Source organism: Sturnira hondurensis, unplaced genomic scaffold (genome assembly GCF_014824575.4).
Source record: "Sturnira hondurensis isolate 20B ecotype Veracruz unplaced genomic scaffold, ASM1482457v3 Scaffold0017436, whole genome shotgun sequence".
NCBI classification, from domain to species: domain Eukaryota; kingdom Metazoa; phylum Chordata; class Mammalia; order Chiroptera; family Phyllostomidae; genus Sturnira; species Sturnira hondurensis.
In genome coordinates, this window is record NW_028090067.1 from 7,066,794 (window position 1) to 7,088,269 (window position 21,476).

General features: G+C 36.8%; 1 protein-coding gene across 5 annotated transcripts in view; it reads right to left on the reverse strand.

The window, feature by feature from the left end:
• ANKS1B (ankyrin repeat and sterile alpha motif domain containing 1B) overlaps positions 1 to 21,476 on the reverse strand; it is an 806,451-nt gene that overhangs the window by 525,567 nt on the left and 259,408 nt on the right. For all 5 annotated transcript variants that reach the window (XM_037068001.1, XM_037068000.1, XM_037067999.1 and 2 more), the window contains exon 11: positions 8,625 to 8,761. In XM_037068001.1, the coding sequence (XP_036923896.1) occupies positions 8,625 to 8,761 (137 nt within the window). The remainder of the gene's footprint in view (positions 1 to 8,624; positions 8,762 to 21,476) is intronic.

Consider the following 21,476-nt stretch of genomic DNA (forward strand, 5'->3'; position numbering starts at 1 on the left):
CTGAGGGAATTTTTTTTCCCAGAGAAATTTTCATTTATGCATTCTCATTCCAACTGCCTCAAGATGTTCCGGGGAGAAAGGCCACGGAATGGCATTCGTGGAGATGTTTCTGTATGTGGAAGAAAAAACCTGAATGTCACAAAAGAAAACACCTACTTAACAAGGTCTGCTGCTGTCCATAACACCGTGTGCCCAAAATTCAGAGAATGATAGTTTATGCTTAGAAAAGGAGATGGTTTTGTTTTTACATGTAGCAAGTGACAGTAATTTATTAATTATGATTAACAAATAATTCTCCATATTCCTAGTGGATAAATCCAGCTGAGCCTCATCAAAAGCAATGAAGATGAATAATATTCCACTGGCAGATGTATGAAGAATGATGGGGACTATATTCATCAATAAATGATGCTGACGGTACTGGGTGCTTTCTGGATTCTGGCTCTTCCCTTCCCCACCTTAGCTCGGCCTGATCCAGTTCTGTGTCTTTTATCTTCGTTGGCTTCTCTCACACCCCAAATGTCAGGAACTCATATCCCTGTAGCTCTCTTATGCAGACACCTCTAAGGAATGAAATGCTGGGGGTTGGTACCACCCCACAGCTGACCAGCATCATTTTAGGCAGATTCAGATGATTCAAGCAACTTAAAAAGTCTTCCAAACACATTTCCTAAAAGCCAAAGTTGCCATCGTTGGAGCAAGCACTTGTGGATGAGAGACAGCGAGAGTGAGAGGACTGTCTCTCAAAAGTCCTATTTCAAATGTGGGCGAACACGACTGTTCTAATTGCTGCTACGATAGGAAGCTGGGTCGCTATGGGGCTTTACAGTTTACACGGCACCATGGCACATTTTATCAGAGCTGAGCTTTGCTCCATCCCCGAGAAGGAAGCAAAGCCAGCACCATCCCACTTGGCTGACGAACTGAAGAGTCAGAAAGGTTACATGGAGGGTGTGTGACAGAAGCCCGGCGAGAACCAAATTCCTAGAAAGGGCCCAACCAGCAAAATTTTGCATATATTTCCTGAGTTTTGTATGGCCGTCCCATTTGAGAATACCAGAAATACTAAAATTAAATATTTAGAGATACTGATTACTTGGTCTGGGGTAGGGCCCAGGCATTTTTTTTTTTAAAGCTGCCCAAGAAATTCTAATTTGTTGAGGACGACTGGCCAATCGTTGGAGCCATTGACAATTTGGGTCTCCTTTCCAAATTGTTCTTTGTTTCATCTATGATTGGTTTCTGTTATTTTATTATTTTTCTGGTTTTAGCCCCCACTTTTCACTCGGCTTTGGCTGCAAGGCTCCAAATTATCGGATGTAGTCTTCTTGGGCTTCCTCCTTTAGGCTATAAACTATTGCCATCTATGCTCCTGCTCTTCTTCCTTTCTCCCATCTATTAGTCTCCTCTCCAACTCCATCCCTCTGGAACACAAACGTTCCAGCTTCATTAGATCCTCCCTGATGAGCTAATGAACATGAACAGAATACTAGAGTTAGGAGACCAGAGTTCTTCCAGTCAGTGGCTGTGTGACATGGGGAAAATTATTCAACTTCTTCCAGTCTCAGACCCAATCAGTAAAATTTTAAAAAGTGCCTACCTTGTAGTGTTTCTTATAAGAAATAAATGAAACACATGCTCAATAATAGAAATAAGTGGCTTGGTACTCAATAATAAAAATATTTTAAAAGATTGTCTTTTAAAAGTTCTTCTTTATTCCTCATCTATTTTTGGCTGCAACCTGATACAATATTCTGTGCACTTTCTGAGTTATGTGCTTCTGCTTTTTACATACCCACTCTCATTTCTAATTTTAACATTTAGCATATGTACTCTATAACCCTGCGGTGCCCAGTAAAATGTTATTCTAGATTTGGCAAGATTTGTATATAACCCAAGTTCTAAACTCTTAATAATGAAAGAGAGAAATTGTATGAATTATATCAGGAAAGTGCTCTATTGTTAGCTCATTAAGCACGCAGAAAGTCCAGCAGAATATCCAAAATATTCATTTCCTTCATGTTGAGCTCTTGTCTGATTTAAACAGAGTCCATTGTGAATAGGAGTTCAGGGGCAGCCCATCTTTCTTCAGATCATCTCCCTTGGACTCCTGGAGAAATGGGCCCTTGACTTGTCCTCTTTTCTGTACCCCCATGGCCTCTTTGCTTCTTTCTTGACAGGGTCCCTTCTTAGCTGTGAAAGAGTACAGTGAGGTCCCCTGACTTTTTCTGATTCTACTGTCGCTGAGATTTAAAGTATGTGGTAGGATCTGGACCCTCAGGATTATCGAAACTTCCAAATTCTCCAGGTGGGCTCTATGTTAGTCTCCATCTACATTCATTGAAATATGTAACTACAATGTTCAGTATTAAGCACCTACTTGGGTGATTTATCTGTGATACTATGTCAAAATAGGCTCTCTTTTCTGCCTTGACCGCGGGTCACTTCTCAAGCATCCTCTGCTGTTATTTCAGACTTAATTTGTGTCATGGAAAAGGAGAAAGGAGCAGAAAAATCCATCTACCTAGAACCACCATCAAGGATACAGCCCCCAAATCCAGTGCTTTATCAGTTCATTCCTTATCCAAATACTGCAGGAATGTCAGTGTTCAAACTTCACAGCTAATTATTATGAATTTGACATTTCAGACCCCATCACTTACATTTCCCCCATCAACTTTTAGTCTACAATTTCCCATCCTCTACACCCACATTTAATTTCCTGTATCCTGAAACATAAAAAAACAAACAACGGTTTCTTCAATTCTGCCTGTCCTTCAACTCCCCACCACACTACTTTCCTTTTACCACCAAATTATTCAAAAGATTAACCTATAATCAGTGCATTGTTTTTTCTCCAACTCTTTGACTGTTGGCATCTTCAGCTTCTACCTTCTCCACTTGAGTTAAATTGCTTTCTTGAAGGTCTTTGTCCTTAGGGCCATCAAATGAAATAGCATTTTGAGCTCCCTTCAGCTCTGCATCCTAACAAGTTTTGACAATGTTGATTAATCTCTTCTGCAATTTTCTCTTCTTTCTTTATATTTATGATAATGTTTTGGCTTCCTTGTTTTATATCTCTCAATGCTTTTTCCCTCTCTCTCTTTGCTAAAGTCTTGTTTCTAAAGTATATTGAAAGAAGTTACATAAATGTACTGATTCCTAATTTCCTCATATATAAAATAAAAATAATATCCATTCCAAAAAAATCATGAAAATTAAGTTATATTATATACTTAACAAATATTAACTATGTTCCTTAAGTGTAAGTATTTCCAGCATTCTATCTTGAATACTATCTACCTTTACCATCTAATTGTATAAATGACTAAAATCTTCACCTTAAGCATTTGCCTCTCACCATCAATCCAATATTTCTAATTTATATATTATGGCTCATGTTCAATAACTTTATTAAAAATTTTTATTACGCCACTCTCTTCTCATCAAAATTAATATCTGCCCAAGTTTTTCTTGTATTTCTTAAGGTCATTTCAAAATCTCAGCCAACCATAACCAGATTATTAGTTATCTTTATATCTCATATATCTAATCCCTCTAATCCATTTTCCTGATATCTAATCTATCTCTAGCCCATTGCTTTACACTTTATCCAAAGTGTCTCTTACATCAAGTACTATACAAAAATAATAAAAATCATAATCAAGTTATATTTATCCCAGAAATGCAAAATTGGGTTAACATTAAAAACAATAAAACAATGTAATTTATCATCTCAACAGAACAAAGAAGGAAAAATCATATGGTCATCTAATTATACATAGAAAAAAACTGAAAAACTTCAACACCCTTTTATGCTACAAACTCTCAGCAAACTACAGTAGAAGGATACATACAATAAAAATAGCTTATATCATACTTAATGCTGAAGTACTAAATGTTTTCCCCCAAAGTTAGTAAATAAGGCAAAGATTTTGGGTTTTACCAGTTTCATGCACAGGTATACTGCAGTCACAGCAGTAAAATAATAAATAAATAAATAACCTAAAGACTGAAAAAAGAAAACACAAGATCATCATTATTCTCAGATGAGAAGAGAGAACCATTAAAAATTAATTTTAAAAGGAACTAATATAATTTTTAATAAAATTATGAAGGTGGAAGGACAAAAGAATAATTCAACTGCATTTGTATACACCAACAATGAACAATTGAAAGGGAAAGTAATATACAATACTGAAGCATTAAGTCAACCCAATGTGGAAAGTCTTTTTCCATGTAGGAAAAAAATGAATCTCAACTCTTACATCACACCCTACAACAACAATTTGAAGTAGATCATAAAAGTAAGTGTAAAGGCCAGAACCAGACAGTATTTAGAAAAAATATGGGAGCACATATTCACAAACTGGACAAAACACAGAAAGTGCAAACCATGAAATAAAAATTAATAAACTGGATCTCATAAAAATTAAAATACTTTAGCAAAAGCCACCATTAAAAACACACAGGCAAATCACAGAGAAAAAAAAATATTTGCAGTGCATACAACTCACAAAGGACCTATGTCTTTTGGAATTATAGGAGAATTTATGAAGAATTAGTACAAATCAACAATTAGAAAGTTGAACAATCCCATTAAAGAGACGAACACACATTTATCAAAAGAACATATAAGAATGGTCAATAACCATGGGGAAGGTACTCAACACCATTAATCACCGGGAAAATGCAAATTAGTGAGAAATCTTTCACACCCATATCAATAACTAAAATTAAAAAATGTCTAATATACCAAATATTCACAAATACATGGAGAAACTGAAATTTTCACTTCTGTTGGGGATTATACAATGCAATAACTACTTTGGGAAAGCCTTGGGCAGTTTCTTTTAAAGTCAGCTACTGGTCTACCCTGTGAGTGAACAAGTCCACTCTGGCATTTATACGAAAACTTGTATCTATAAAAAGCCTATAATTCACAGCACATTCATTCAAAATAGTCAGCAACAGGAAGCAACACAAAAATGGATAAATAGTATCATACTAACCCCCTGAAATACTACTTGGAAAAACAAACAAACAAACAAACAAACACATGTATTCCCAAAACATTATGTTCAGTGAAAGAAGCTAGACATTGACATTCAAAACACACAAACGCACTGTGGGATTTCATTTCTATAGAGTCAACAAGAACAGGAAATCCTAATCTGTAGTGACAAAAATCAGAAAAAAGCTCCCTCTTGGTGGGAATTGGGGCAATCCTTTGGAAAGAGCCGAGAGACAATTTTCTAGGGTGAGATCAATGTCCTATGTCTTGATTTGAATGGGGTTATACATAGACATGTAACTGTCACAATTCATCAGATTGTATTTTTTTCTTCAATGAGGGAGATATATAGATGCTTCATTAGAAAAACACTAAAAAAGCCTTTGCAAGTGACATATTATTTAGTAGGAAGAAGACTGGCATGTCAATAGACCTATCTCGAATTTTATGTCAAAGGTAATATTTTTTCAAGTTTAAGAACAATTTAATTTTCAAGTATAAGTCAATAAACACAGCCCTGTGGATTCATCCTAATAGAGAAACTCAGCCCTGGGGGTTAATATGCTAGAGAAAAACAAAGAAAAAGCAGTAAGTATATAAATATTTCAGTCCCTCTGAGTTCAAAATAGACTGTTTCACGACCTGGAAAATGTTAAGACATGAAAGAGTCCAAAGAAGCAAAGGTAAGATCAAACACGGGACGCGGAACTAACAGCTGTGACTTAGTGAGTTAATAAACATGCCAAATAAACTTAAACTCAACAAAACACTGCAAAGTCTGTAGCTTCCAAGTAATTAACACAGAAATTAGAAACATGCAACGTCTACTCAGCCCAACCTCCTACTGAACACTAGGACTCCTTGCTAAAGTCCTGGCTACAATGGACATTTTCTGTGTGTAGGTAGAGTGATGGAAAGCAGACTAGATAAAGGCAGGCAAAAGGCAAAGGGAAAGTAACTGAACCTGCTCTAAGTAGTACCTACATGCAGTGAATGAGATGAAAGTGATGTTTTATCTCTCATGGACTCTGTATCATTCTCACAATGAGACTGGACACACGTGCCAAAGCCCTGGCAAATGAATGTAGACTCATGAATACAGCAGCATTTACACTTTTATTGTCAAAGCTCATAGCCAGTTTTAAGAGCGAAATGATCATTTCAATTATGTTATTAATCTCTAGTAAACTTAAAAAGTGTTTTAATACCTACAAGTCAACCTAGCTCCCTATTTCTTGAGTTTCCATACAGAAAGCCAGAATTAGCAAACACTAGAGGATTAAACTTGTGATATCGGCTTTTATATAAGCCAACCAATAATTATCTTTTCTTTGGAACAGTTAGCTTTGGGCCATTCTTGATCACTAGCACACCTGGACTCATCAGAACACACCAGGGAGTCCCTTGTTTCATCCATCTGGCTGCCCCCACCCAGACTCTCTAGTCTCCAAACCCTCTCCCAAAGTCATGAGTCCCACTCCAATACTCCCTCGTAATTATTTCCAATTAAAGTCTCTGTTCCCTGCTCTCTAGAATGAATAAGAAGCCCCAGGAGATTAGGAGTCACAAGGAGAGATAAGTAATGCACTAAGTCTCTGAAGTGAAAAGAAAAGTAGCCCAACAGAGGTTATATCCTTTCCCAGTTACATACCTTAGCTGCCATTGATCTACTGTCTGTACACTCACAGGGTGCACGGGTTCTAATGTAAATGCCATAATCCTTAGTTTCCTGGCTTTTTTTCCTCCTCAAATCATTACTATAAGGCTAAGCAAGGAAGGTGGAGTTAGTTACCTTCATAAACATTGAATAGTGGACAAAACTGGAATAGAGGAATAGAGTCAAGGTGGAATTTTTGGCTTTAATGACACCTTTGCTTTTCTCCAAAATTTATCAAAATACAATCTTTCAAAGTTAAAAAAATATGTAATGAAGTATTTATGGAGTAAGTTTCCTTAGTGTTGCTTAGATTACAGATATGTAGAAATAAATCTGTTTTTCGTTCACTGAATTACATTAGAGAATTTACATTGGTATAAAAAGTGTGTTTGGTAATGGATTTTATGGACTCATATGTAGGACAATCTCCCCCCTAAGTAGTTGAAAGTCTTGGGAGTGGGTTAGCTGCACAACAACCCCCCAAACAGCTTTATACAATGAGAGAACCGGTGACAATGGATGGCATTTAGCATCGAACTCTGGGGTTATTGAGGTTATTTCTTAATAGAACTAAATGAAATTTCCCTGAAGAGAAAGAAAGCATTTTTGAAGACATTTTTCTCCTCCATGCATTGGGACACTTGTAAAATGGTCCTGTACCCAACTGGTCCTGAACCTGTAAGCGCCTCACAAAGGAGTGTCAAGTTGTCAACCTCATGAGGATTTTTCTCACCTCTGAACAGGACCAGAAGAGACCACTATTGTACTATAAGAAGGAAAGAAACTTCAGATTACTCATACAACTGAGCTCCTCTGGAGTGAACATCCTTATCCACAACAGTAGAATATACATCCCCCTGAACTTAATGAAGGTTAAATGAAACAATTTATGTGATAGTGTTCTATAAATTGAGGTGGGCACAGGAACTTTAAACGCCATAGTAGATATAGAAAGTTCAAAAGCCATTTTATGGATGAGGATGTTGATTTTAATAAAAATAATCCAAAAGAAGCTATATTAAGATATGATATTAAAGGAAATCATTGCTCATTCACAAAACAGTCTTTACAGATAGATTTGTCCCGCAAATTAGCTCAAAGGGTTTGTTCCTACTATATAGCTAAGTAGATGGTGAATGGCACTGATTGGATCCAAAGTCTCCCTATCCTGGATTTCATGAGGCCCATTCAGAAGGAGCCAGGTTGAGAACACCACCAAGTCCATGTTCTGAGTTCTTCTGTTGGCAAAAATATAATGCTAACAGCTTTATAAGTGCTATTTTCAATGAAATATCACAGAACAGCTTGTCCCAATGATATTTCTAAAGCTTGCCTGCAAACCGCCTACTGGGAAATCCAACAAAAAAGGAAAAGGGAAGAGAAAGAAACGCATGCAGACAAATGACAGGAACAGGGAAAAAAGAACAAAGGGGAGAGGGAGGCCGTGAGGGGAAAGTGAGCGCTGGAGGGAAATAAGGAGCAATGAGATGCACATCAAACACGGGCAAAATTAGTTAGAAACCATAGGGAACAGAAAATTTAAAGAAGTATGGAAAGGCAAATTGGGCTGGAGTTCAAAGAAGTGACTACGAATAATGCAGCATGTTTAGAGAAATGCAGACAAAAGGAGCCCAAAACAGGTAATGGCCCAATAATTGGAGCATGATTATTAAAATGTTATGAAAGGAAGATGGTGTGAAACATCCCTTTTTCTAAGCTTCATTTGTTTTCTCACGTAATGTACCAATTCATTTTTCCAAAATCTAACACACATTTCAACGTCTACCATCACCTCTGAGGGAAGAACACATCCTCTTCTAAGTCCCTTCTTTTAACCTAAAAAATTAATTTATAGATCATAAAATAGGCCAGGCATTGCATTGTGACTTTCACATGCACTGATTCGAAAACAAAACACGTTACAGTGCAGGTAATGTCATTCTGGGCACTTACCTGGGGTCGAATAACTTTTACAATGTTTTTGAGGGCAGTGTCGGGGGATGGAGGTGAGCAGTCAGGTGTTGGGCCTGTGGAGCTGTTCCTATGGTTACTAGTTCCTGGAGCAGTAATTGCTACTTCAGAGGCATTATCTGTGAATAAAAATAGAACGCCATGAACCTAATCACTCAGTTTACCTTCTAAGACTTGAAATGAGTTTAGTGAACATGAATTGAGATGTCAACTTAAAATGGGTATCAACTACAAGATCATAATGAGGAATATGCTCAGCAGTATATTTTACAGATATTGTTTACTGAATGCACTATTTTCTTTCAGAATATTACACTCTGTAGTATTCTTCCAAGAAGGAAGAGTATTATTACTCAGTGGATATCAATTATCCAGCATAGCTGTTATAATTGCCACCATTATATGAATGACAAGAGCCTTACCTTAACCAAAAAAAGAACATGATTTTTAAATATTTTGGGGCTAAGTTTCTCAATCATCATTCACATGGGTGCTGATCATTATTAAAGCAGATGTTTCATTGTTCCCGATTCACAAAACCGGAATACAAGCCTCCTCAATGCATTTTTTTCCCAGAAATCCCTCAAACTATAGAAAAGTGTCCCAGTGAATTAACCTGGATGAAAAACTGTCATTTATGCTAAATAGTTTTATAATGTGCACAAACACAAAACCATTATCCCCCAGATAAACATATCTTCCTATGTTTTGACCATATCTTCCTATATGGTCAAAACTAAATTAATAATTTCTTTAAATATAAATTAATCTTCCCTTATGGTAACTATTTGGGGGGGGGATAAGGAACTGTGATGTCTTCAAAATCAGTAACCATGTAACATTTTCTTCTTAGGTTTACAAGAAAATGAAATAACACCAAGGATGCATTTTGGAATGTATAATACTTGGAAAAGAATGATAAGTGTTTTATAAATAACTTCTGCTAACTCAAAGAGAAGTTAGACTATTTTAACAACAATTTGGCAACCTTCTATGGCTTTTTATGGAAACTACTGCAAGTTCAAATCTGTAAAAAATCTACTTCCTTGCTATGTTTTTAATTAGTTCCCAATCATTTTTTCCCTAGACAGTTAGCTGAATTGATGCAAAAGAGACCAAGACTGTGAATTGTTTATTGACCAGCAAATCTCTCTGTTCCCTGGCCACTGTCTACAACCCAAAGTGAAAAGCAATATTTTGGAGGTACTGCTCGCTCATAAAAAAGAGAGGGAATAAAAACTACCCACCACATAAAAATATAATTCCACCCCCTAAGGAATCCAGACATAGGGTGAAATATATAAGTGTGGCACATTGAATTATATAGATCACTCATAAAATATGTCTTAAAAGTATCCAGAGCTCACTCTTGACTTCAGCTTAATGGAAAAGGTGGGAATTAGTATCTCAATAATAGGCAGGTTTGTGTGGGTGATCTTCTGAGTAGAAGAGAATAGTGTGAGTAAATACTGAAAGAGAAAATGACAAAGACACCCTGATTCTCTCTAATTTGTCTATTTCCTTCTTTCATTCATTCAACCATACATCTAAAAACATGTATTTGGGGACAAGCATGTCAGTTATTACATTTCATTCCAAAGATAAATTAAAAAGAATCTCTATCCAGGGGAAAGGTTGAGAGAGGGATAAATGGGCAGAGCATGAAGAATTTTCAGGACAGTAAAACTGTTCTGTATGATACTATAAGGGTAGATACATGTCACTTTAATTTGTCCAAACCCACAGAATGTACACCACTGAGTGTCAACCCTAATGTAAACTATGGGCTTTGGCTGATAATGGTGTCTCACTGTAGGATCATTGTAACACAGGTACCACTCTGGTGGAGGAGGTTGATGGGTCGGGGAGGCTGTGCCCATTTTGAAGTATTGCATATATGGGAACTCTTTGTGATTCTACTCAATTTTGCTGTAATCCTAAAACTGTTCTAAAAATAATGTCTGAAAATGTTTTTTTTTAATCTCTGCCCGTGACAAGTGTGCAATCAAATGCAGCATCAGACACGCAATCTGTAATGTGATGCATCTTGAAAACCAATAAATGATAAATGAAGCATGAATGAAGAAGCCAGGGAAGACGGTGGCTGGAGAGGAAGACAGTTGTGAAACGCTTTCATTTTCAGGCAGGAAAGCTGGAATAGAACATAAAATATAATGGCATGATGAAAGAAAGAAATAGAGGAAGCTACTTCAGGTTAGGGACAAGTTGGAGATAAGCATAAATGAATGAGAAGAAGTTGATTAGTACAAGAGTTTATACTTAATTCTATAGGTAGTAAGAAATATTGAAGATATTTAAGCGAGGGGTCATAGTCATAATAATAGCTAATATTTATTAGACTACAATGAAATGATGTTAGAGTTTATTTTTCTTATAATTTGTCATTGATTCTCTCTTTTGTAGTTATCATTGTTGCTTCTCTGAGTTGCATTCTAAATAGTTTCTTTTTTTAATCAAATTTATTGGGGTTGACATTGGTTCACAAAACCATACAAGTTTCAAGTGTACAACTCAACAAAACATCATCTATCATCTGCCTAGCTTCTTACACTTATTTTTCAGTTTATTGGTTCTTTCTTTAGCTGTGTCTAGTATGCTATGAAAGCTACTTTTTCACTTCAATATATTTTTCAACTCTAAAATTTCTATTTGGTTCTTTTTCAAATATACTGTCACCATTTGCTAATTTTCAGTGCTTTTATTTATTAGAAAATGTCAAGTTTATTTTTGCTTTTCTTAAATCTGAGTCTAATAATTCTAATATCTTAAGTCTTCATAAATCTGTTTCTATATACAATGTTCCATTATCTGTCTCATCTTTCATTCTTTGCTATGTGTCACTAAACTTTTTGACAGAATAAGATTTACAACATTAAAATATACCTCTCTGTCTTTAGTAAATGTTAATTCAAAGAAGCATCCAAACTTAAATTCTAATACCAGATGCTGAAGTCTACAGAAAACCTGTTCAATGTCAGAGAATTTATTTAACCTCTCTACATTTCAGTTTCCTTCACTTTAAAAATGAGAATGATTAATAACTAATTTATAGGGTTTGTGTATGCAGATAAAATGAGACAACACCCAGGAAAAATAAGTATCATGTTATTAAGTTTAATAAATTTGAGTTTTGTTTTCCCTTATCAAACTAAATATTATCAGAATTAAAATAAAATATGGAAGTGGAAAGAAAATACAGAGGGAAGAGCAAAAAAATTAGTAATGCTTTATAGATATTACATCTAGAGTAATGAGTGTGAATAATTGAGTAGGATTTGAGACCAGTACCTTTAAGCTATTAACACAAATTGGTAGAAAACATAATTTAATTCCAGGAATAAGGGATGATCTTTTGAGGCATGATTTACTGCAAGGGCCAGGCGAAGTAACTGTTTCTGCATGAGAGCCAGAAAAACTGCTGGGTAATCCTTCGAGGCTACAAGGCAAAAGCTTATGAATGTTTCTTGTAAGTAATTTAATATACAGCACAGGACAGTGGGTAATAAAGTACTAAATTATTTAGAAAAGACTGTAAGAGCCTCCATCTTCTGAATGCACAATCTGTACTATTACACTGATAATTTGATTTTATACCACCTTGCATTGTTCATTATCTCTTCTAGACTTGGTCATATTTTCTCAGAGTCTTATCTTTCCCTTATCCCTCGATAGCTCTTAGCTCATTGCAGTCCTTTAAACATACTAAGTGAAATAAAGTGAATAAAGCCAAACCCGTGTGTCAATGGCAACCATCACAATACTCTTAATTACACTGAGAAAGGTGATCTGGCTTTTTCCCCTCTGAGAGAAAATCCAAATGAAAAGCATAGAACATACAGAAGAGTCTTAGGAAACTGATTCATTTCTAAAATAGCCTTCATTATTTATAAAAAGTACCAATTATCCAGTGGACTTTGTAAAATGACAGCCTGTGTCGAAGGTAGTTTTACATGATCAACCTACATCTCACACCTGCAGCTACAAAACATTGCTGATGAAAGTGAAATGAGGTGTGTAAAAACTGCTTAGAGAAAATTACTGAATATATTGCAATTTTAGATTGAAATAGGAAACTTATCTTCTAGTCAGATTCCATTACTGCGCATTAGGTTATGCATTATGATCATCAGCTTCCGCTACAATAATAAGCTTAGGAGAAAAAAAAAACCTTCTAAGTTCACATGAGCTTTTAAAAGAAAAGCATTCTGTGACTACAAGATAATTCATGTGCCGTGTTACCATGTAGAATTTTGACATAATTCTCTACCATGTACTGAACAGTTCAAGTACACCAGAGACCTCGTTAGCTGCTATGTAACTGGAAACAGGACTGAGGTCTCTTCTGGCTGGAGACCCAGGAGAGGTGTCATGGAAGAGGCGGTGATTCGGGACATCTCTGACAGACGAGTAAAATTTAGGAAGAAATGGGTGGGAAGAGGATTTCAAGAGTTGGAAATGGAGTAAGTAAAAGAGCAGAGTGATTGGTAAGAGTTAGGCACATTGGGGGAATAAGAAAGAGTTCAGTTTGAATGAAATACAGTGGTCATGGAAGTAAACCTACAAAAGAGAGGAGCCACGTGCTACAGATTCGGGCTTTGGAGTAAGACAAACCTAAACTGCAATTCTGGCATATTTAGCCTCAGTTTCCTCACCTGTGAAAGTGTTTTTTCACAGTGTTGTAAAAATAAACAAAGTACCTGTGTATGTATGTGTGTTTAACCTACTGCCTGGCACATAGTAGGTGCTCAAATAAAAGTAGCTCTTGCTATTATCCTCATGTATAATAATAATAAATATAACTAGACTGGTGGCTTGAAGTGTTATTGTGGGAAGTCTTGAATGCAACACTAAGCAGTAATCAAGTAGGTATTTCATAATTATTAATCTAGCAATTCATGAAGTATGATTTTTAATTATGGGCCTTAAGTCAGGAGTTGGCAAACTTTTTTTTTTTTTGCAAGGGCTAGGTAGTTCATCTTTCAAGCTCTATCAACCACACGGTCTCTTCCATAACCACTCAGCCCTGCTGGTGCAGCCCTACAGCGGCCATGGACAGACAATATGTAAGTCAACGCATGTGGCTGTGTTCCGAGCCAACTTGACCAACACGAGTGGGGACCAGAGAGCCTGTAGACCCCTGTCACCACACTTCCTACACAATGTTTCCTCTCTTGTGGACAAAGCTAGAACATCGTCCACTTGCTTTTCCATATTCACATTAATGAACGTTCTCCTCACCATGTAACTGAAAGCTAAGGGTTTCATTATAAACGTAGAAATGTATTCATAATTTACTCAGAAAGATAACATTATATCCAACACAAGGGCTGTGCCTTGTGCACAATAAGCGTCCGATAGATGTTCATTGGATGGGAACATAAATGAATGAACAATCAACTGAATCTTCGTATTTTAAAGTAATCTTCGTATTTTAAAGTAATCTTCGTATTTTAAAGTCATGGGACATGGCCATCATCTCTGGGACAACAGTATAAAAATCACAAGTGAAATAGTCCAAATATCTTCAGTGAGAAAGTGTCTACTATGTACTAGTCGAGAAAGTTAATATTAACAATTGTTTTAGAGTATTATTTCATATTCCAAACAGTTATCACATGTTTACTTTCTCCTAGCAATGGTTAAGAATCAGCAATTCTTTTAAATGTGCTAAAAAACAGAAACACTTGAACCTTCATTACTATCGCCAACAGCAGTCCTTCGTATTCCACAGGTGTGACCCAGCAGCAGCTTTGCCGGATGAAGTGTGACCCAGCAGCTACTAACATGGTCCAGACGGATCCGACCCTGCCTCACGGCATCCGCGTCTTCAATAAAGCCCCACCCCCAGAGTGAGAGTCAAACATGTTGATGAGCTTCTAACAAATAGCTAAAGAAGGGATGAGACGTCACTTCTGGGATTCAGTTATGAACAGACTGCGGCTCCTGTCTTGGGTGTGAACCCTGTGCTCTCCCTCTCAGATACTGTGCACTGAGGAAAGCCAGTAAACCACACGGTCAACAGCCTCTGGGAGGGGCCCCACTGCATGGCAAGGAACTGAAACCCTCAGTTCGGTGACCCGCCTGGAACCAGAATTTGTGAACAGCCACATGCATCAGCTTGGGCGCAGACCTTTGAGGCCAGCCAAGCCTTGAAGGGACTGCAGTTCTGGCTGCAGAGGAGCCTGAACCTAGAGCCACTCCAAGTCCCTCCTGGATTCCTGACCCACAACAACCGAGATAATAAATATTTATTGTTTTTGGCCACAACTCGTGGAGTAAGTTGCCCTGGGTGCACACGTACAGTATAGTTCTGAAAATATATTTCCATGTAAATTAAATATGTGTGGAGTATTTCATGGAATTAGTGGGTTTTACTCAAAACACACTGATGTCAGTAGGTTCTAGGAAAACTGATGGAAATCACCACCTATACAGAGTTTTGTGTGATACCTATGTCAGTTAGGAAACTGCACCTACTTTGGTTATCTGGTATTTGGGTATAATGTGTAGCCACAAACCAGCTCATCTATTACTAACATCTGAGTTTATGTTCCTTTGGTGTGTTATTAGGCTCTTCTCATCATGGGAATCTTCATGACGACAGACTTCACATCTTAGGGAGAGATACATTGTATCCAATTATAATTTATTTAGAACAACTTTGGAAAAGTTAGATTCCATTTCATACGCTTTCATACATCAGATCAAAATGTCTCTAGATTCCCAGAAAGTAAACTGGAACCCAAGTAGTATTCAATCCTAGCTCATCTCTCCTTCTCTTTTATACTCACAGTAGGAATAAAAGTTAATGGGGAGCCAGGATTTCCAATTTTTCCTGTTCTAGAGATACTCCAGTGTTCACCCCATTCTCATTTCTCCCTCACTGAAGAGTCTCTCTGGCCAGATCGGCATCACTCAACAGAGAAGAATTTTCTTCAGTCGCATTGCCTACAGATACTTCCAAGTACTAGTAATCCCAAGCTCCTATAAAGGCCACTCTCTTAAGTATATTCAGTGAATTGTTAATATGTCCCTGTAAAATCAGTGATTCTTTTGCTACACATTATACAGAATTTTCATTTGAGACTTAAGGACATTATTTTTCTTGTTAATGATATACTGCCTAACTACTAGCTACAAAGGTATATCTATTTATAGGTGCAAAAGTATCTAATGATTGGCACTTCAGAAGCCCAGAAGTCTTGTATTCTTGTTCTTAAGGAAAAAAAAAATTGGTGTCACAAAAGGCCTCAGGGCTTCTAATGAACATGTTATAAATTGAATATTCATCTTAAGGACTCTTTCACAAGCAACCAGAAGTTCTCTTGTAAATGCTTATGCTCAACCCCTGTTTCTGACCTGCAGTGCTAGAATGAGGGATGTTCCCAGTTCATGCACGGCTGGCATGTCGGAAATGACTGATGAATGTGTGTGTCAAAGCCCAGATTAGCATTGGGTAGACATAAAAAAAACAAGATATAAAAGACATAAAAAAAACATATAAACATACATCTCACACACACACACTTTAAAGTGCTTACCCTTTTGGCACACTGCCAATAGGAAAAAGTATATTGATGTTCCCATATACTTAAAACTCCACGGTATAATACAGGTTTTTCTAAAATCTGTGAAATCCCTGCTTTCCTAAAAAAATAAACAACTATCATTCTAGTAAAAGTGGAGACAAACTTACGCAGAAAATGGACCAATGTGAAGTCCTCTGCTCTTCCTTTTACCACAATCTGTTGGTAAAACATTTCGTACTCCCTACAATAAATGCCCTTAGAATTGATAGTGCAAATTTTTTCTGTGAAGGGGAGTGCTATAGAACAAATTTTAATGCCATTAATTCGACTAAATGCACAAGCATGGCCATCATAGTAAGTTATAATTGGACTTTATAATATGTCATGAGCTGAGATAAATTTGTCTTTGCCCATAAAAAATGAGGAACTTATTCTTTAAAAAAAAAAAACGCTTCCCTTCTCCCTTCTTTATGGATCCATTCGAAAAGCATACAGTGATATTTCCTGTTATTTTTCCAAAATAGGTGTCTGATCACTGTACTCCTGGCCTTTCACTCTGCCAGCTTGTAGGCAGGACTCCTCGTAAGTTACACCCAACTATGCTCCCGCACCTTGTCCTGCCGCCTCTCGCTCATCGTCTCCTCTGGTCACAGAACACGGGTTCCTAGACAACATCTACCTTTCCTCTGACATGGAGGTCATTTTTCCTCCTGTAGGACCGTTCACAGCATATCCTGCCAGGCTCAACTCGAACGCAGCCTTCTCAGTGAGGTCCGTCTTCTCCGGCTCCGTCACTCAGTAACTCTCCAAAATCTCCTGCCTCATTTCCCCATCTGTCTAAGCTTCTGCTCCTCACATTATAATTATCCATGTATCAGTCTCCCCATAAAAATATCCTCAGACCTAAGTACTAGTGTTAAATTAATACATGTATACAAGATACCCTATCGACTGATTAGATACCTCAGAATAGTGAAGCAGTAAATAATCTTAATCGCCTATTTTAAGTGAAAAGAATTTCAAAAGCATTTTAGAATTTTTAAAAAAGACATCCAGATATCGATAAATCACTGAGCATTAGAGAAATAATGCTGTTATTACCAAGCTCCCCTACAGCCAACTTTCTAGTAATATTTATGAAAATTTCTCCATCAACATGATTGAGATATACATTTCATTTTAAGCATATAAAATTGTGCATGAAAAAAAAAACACCCTAGAAGGCTATTAATAATGTTCATCTCTGGTGAGATGATGGATTATTTTTATTTTAAAAATACTTTTCCTATTTCTCAAATATTCTTCAATGAGCATATATTACTTTTATCTATTTTATATTGTTTCACATATTGAATACTTTCTAAAAAAAGCATTACAAGTACATCTAAAATCTCACTTTACCCTGTCGGAAACCTGTTCCCCTGCTGCCCTCTTGAGAATTAATCATCCTCTCCAAATTGATATGAATCCTCCATTTATGGCTTTTAACTTTACTATTGATGTGCATACTTATTTCTCTGTTCATTATACATTACAATGTTATGTATTATTGTTTTACATTTACATAAATAATATCATACCATGTGTACAATGCTGAATCTTGGTTTTTTTCACTTAACATTGTTTTCTAGATACATCCAAGTAGATGTTTGTAAACCTGGGGCTTTCATTTTAGTCGATGCATAGTGTTTCATTTTACTAAAATTTACTGTTTGGTTCTCTTACAGACATTTTGTTTTTTCCAATTTTTTTCCTTGCAATGTTGCAAAGAACATCCATGAGAGTCTTAAGAACTACACCTAGTAAATTTGCTGGATAGGACTGTATGTGCATTTCAAACTTTTAAAAATATTCTTCCATTGTCCTCCAGTGTGAGCTACTGATTTGCAATCCTATTAGCTGTGTACGAGCATCCTTGTTTTTCTGTATCTTCGCGATACCTGACATTGTCAGAGTGTTTGCCTCATTCCCGTAGATGGTTATAAACTAGAATTCCACAGTGGTCTTATTTTAAATTTTTCTGTTACTGGTGTTAACTCTGTTTATTGTCCATTCAAAGTTTGCCTTCAGTTAATTGCCTTTGCTGATTGTTTCAATGTTTTTGCTTGTTCCTTGTGTTTTTGTTGTCTTCTTATTTTGTAGTACCATTTCCTTTTCAGTGCTGTAAACACACAGTGCACGGTAAACATCTCTCCTAGTTTGCTGTCCTTTTAAATATATTTTGTGGCATCTTACAGTAAGCATGGACTTTATTTTTAAATTTAATGTAGTCTTACCAGTCTTTAAATTTAATTTAGTGTTACCAGTCTTTTTCTTAATGGTATATATTTCTGTCTTAAGATATCCTTCCCTATGGAACTGGAAAGCATTATGCTAAGCGAAATAAACCAGGTGGTGAAAGGCAAATACCACATGATCTCACCTTTAACATGAACCTAAATAACAAAACAATCAAACAAGCAAAATATAACCAAAGACACTGAAATAGAGAATAGGCAGGCTGTGTCCAGTGGGGAGAGGGGAGGGAATTTCAGGGGAAAAGGGGAAGGATTTACAGGAACAAGTATAAAAGACACATGGACAAAAACTAGGCAGGGGGCAGGGGTGGAAATGGGAGGGAGTGGGGAGGGCTGGGTGGGTGGGCTGGGATGGGAGTAAAAGACAGAAACCTGTATTTGAACAACAATTAAAATTTAAAAAAAGATATCCTTCCCTTATACTAAGATACTCATGTAAATTTTCCCTCTTAATTTGTTAAATTGAGGAAATACTGATTTTTCTGATGGCTCAAATATCCTTGAAAAGTGAGGTAAATCCTACTTAGTCAAGATGTACTTTTAATATATTGTTGGATTCAATGTGGCGATATTTTGTTTAGAAACTGCACATATATTTTCACACTGAAGATTAATCCATATATTTGTTCTGCACGTTCCTTGTCCAGTTTTGTTATCCAAGTCGGATAAGCATGAAGCTGGAGGGGTGCCTCTTTGTGAGCTCTGGAGAGCAACTGGCCGGCCTCGATGTTCTCTGTTCGTTTCGGTTCAGTACAGCTCTGCTACCAAACGGTCTTGACCATCTGGGTTTGATATCACTGCTCTTCAGTTAATGTCTACCAGTGTGTTGAGTTATGATTGGTCGTGTATATTTTTCCACAAAGTTGTGTATTTGATCTATGTCAAAATTTTCTATAACAAAATTGTTTATAATATTATCTTATGTTGCCTTAAAACTTCTCTTGAGTCTTCCGTCATATCCTCCATTTTTCTCAACAATAAGTATTTCTATCTTCTCTTCTCTTGATCAGCCAGGCTAGGGGTGTATTTATAGGATTACCTTTTAAAATATTAATTTCCATTATGATTTTGTTTTAGTCCCGGAGTTACTTTGAAATGTATTCCTTTTTTGTTTCCAAACGCATGGCTGAGGGCTCTGGAAAGAGGGTAGCTTAACTTCCTTCCTCACGTACTCCCTTAGTTTCCTGCAACCGGTTCAGGGAGGCCAAGCCCTGTGGCTCCTGCAGCCGACTGGACACAAATCATGTCAGGAGAGAAGAACAAGAAAGCTTTTGGCAGGGCTGTCTCCTCTCTGGGATCAGTAAGAGTCTCAGAACTAGTGTAGAAAGGCCCGTCGGTGAGGCACAGAATGCCCTAATTCCAGAGAAAACTCTGGTACCCCACGGGAAATGGTGGCATCGGCCTACATGGGGTACAGGAATGTGCGCAGCATGTCCAGGACCCCAAGGGGCCAAGGATGCGTGGAACAGGTGTTCTACGTTGTGTTCACCCAAAGTGCCGGGAAGCTGACACACAGGCTTTCTTCCGGTATCTGCCTGTTGCTATACTGCTGACCCTGACAGAGTTTAAACTCCCACTGTACTGGAGACTGCCATTCTTTAAGGCACAGAAGCAACTGAACCTACGCCTTAAGGAGAGACCAAGAAACAAAGGAAGAAGCAAACACAAAACAAACAAGTACTTAAGAGAGCCTAGCAACTAGAAAAAAACAAAAAATTGAGAACGAATCTCTAAAAAAATAGAGATGCTACTAGAGACAAAACATTTTTAATGCAAATAATAATAAGAGAGCTTAAAAATACTAAAAATCAGCATATAACAATTTGTGGAAAATAACCAATAAAAAAACGAAAATGACTTAAAAGTGAGGTTGCTTTATTGTTGAAAATCGAATTAGGGCCCTGGCTGGTGTAGGTCAGTGGATTGAGCATGGGCCTGCAAACCAGACAATTGCGGTTCGATTCCCAGTCAGGGCACATGCTTGGGTTGCAGGCCAGTTTCCCGCAGGGGCCAGTTCCCTGCAGGGGATGCAGGAGAAGCAACCATACATTGATGTTTCCTTCCTCTCTCCTTCCTTTCCCCTCTAAAGATAAATAAATAAAATATTTAAACAAAAAAAAAGAAAAAGAAAATCAAATTAGTGTCCTAGAATATGAAGTGAAAGAAATGTCCCAAGCTACAAAGAAAAAGAAAAAGGAATTTACGAAGGCAGAGATCCAGGAGACCTATTATGCAAATAATAGAACTTCCAGAAAAAGAAAGAGAAACAGATGGAGACAAAGCAATAATTAAAAAGCACAGTTAAAAATTCCCTTTGTGAATAAAATCTTTAGTCTGCATGTGGAAGTTCCAGGCGAGATTAATAAAAAAGATACACATACACAATCATATACTGGAGAAACCTCTGTGTGCCGAGGATAAAAGGGTCATCACACAAGCTTCCAGAGGGAAGTAACACATTCTTTAAAGAGAACTAAGACACTGATTAAAGTGTTCATCTGCAACAGTGAAAACTGGAAGATAACGAATTATTATCTGAGGAAAATACTTAAGAAATAACTCTGAATTGAAGAGGGACTTCAAGATAGATGATGTATAAAAGGGAAAAATAGTGATTAACAATGAAAAAGCCAATTAAACTATATACCAAACTATATCTATCTAACTACAACTCTATCTATCTATCTATCCATCTATCTATCTGGGGAAAAAACATATGCACTCCTGATTGATGGGTACAGAGTTCTAGATGTCTACTAATCAAGGTTGTTAGTTGTATTATTCAACATTCTATGGGTTTGATATTGTTCCTTCATTTATCAACATTCTCAATGAAATACAGTATAGTAAAATCTTGTACAAATTGTGGATTTCAGTTTTTCTTCAAAGTACACTCAGTTTTGGGCTTTTAATATATCAAGGCATTGTTGTGTGTGAAAGAGTGTATGACTTTCATATCTTCTTGGTATTGTGTTTTATCCCTTATT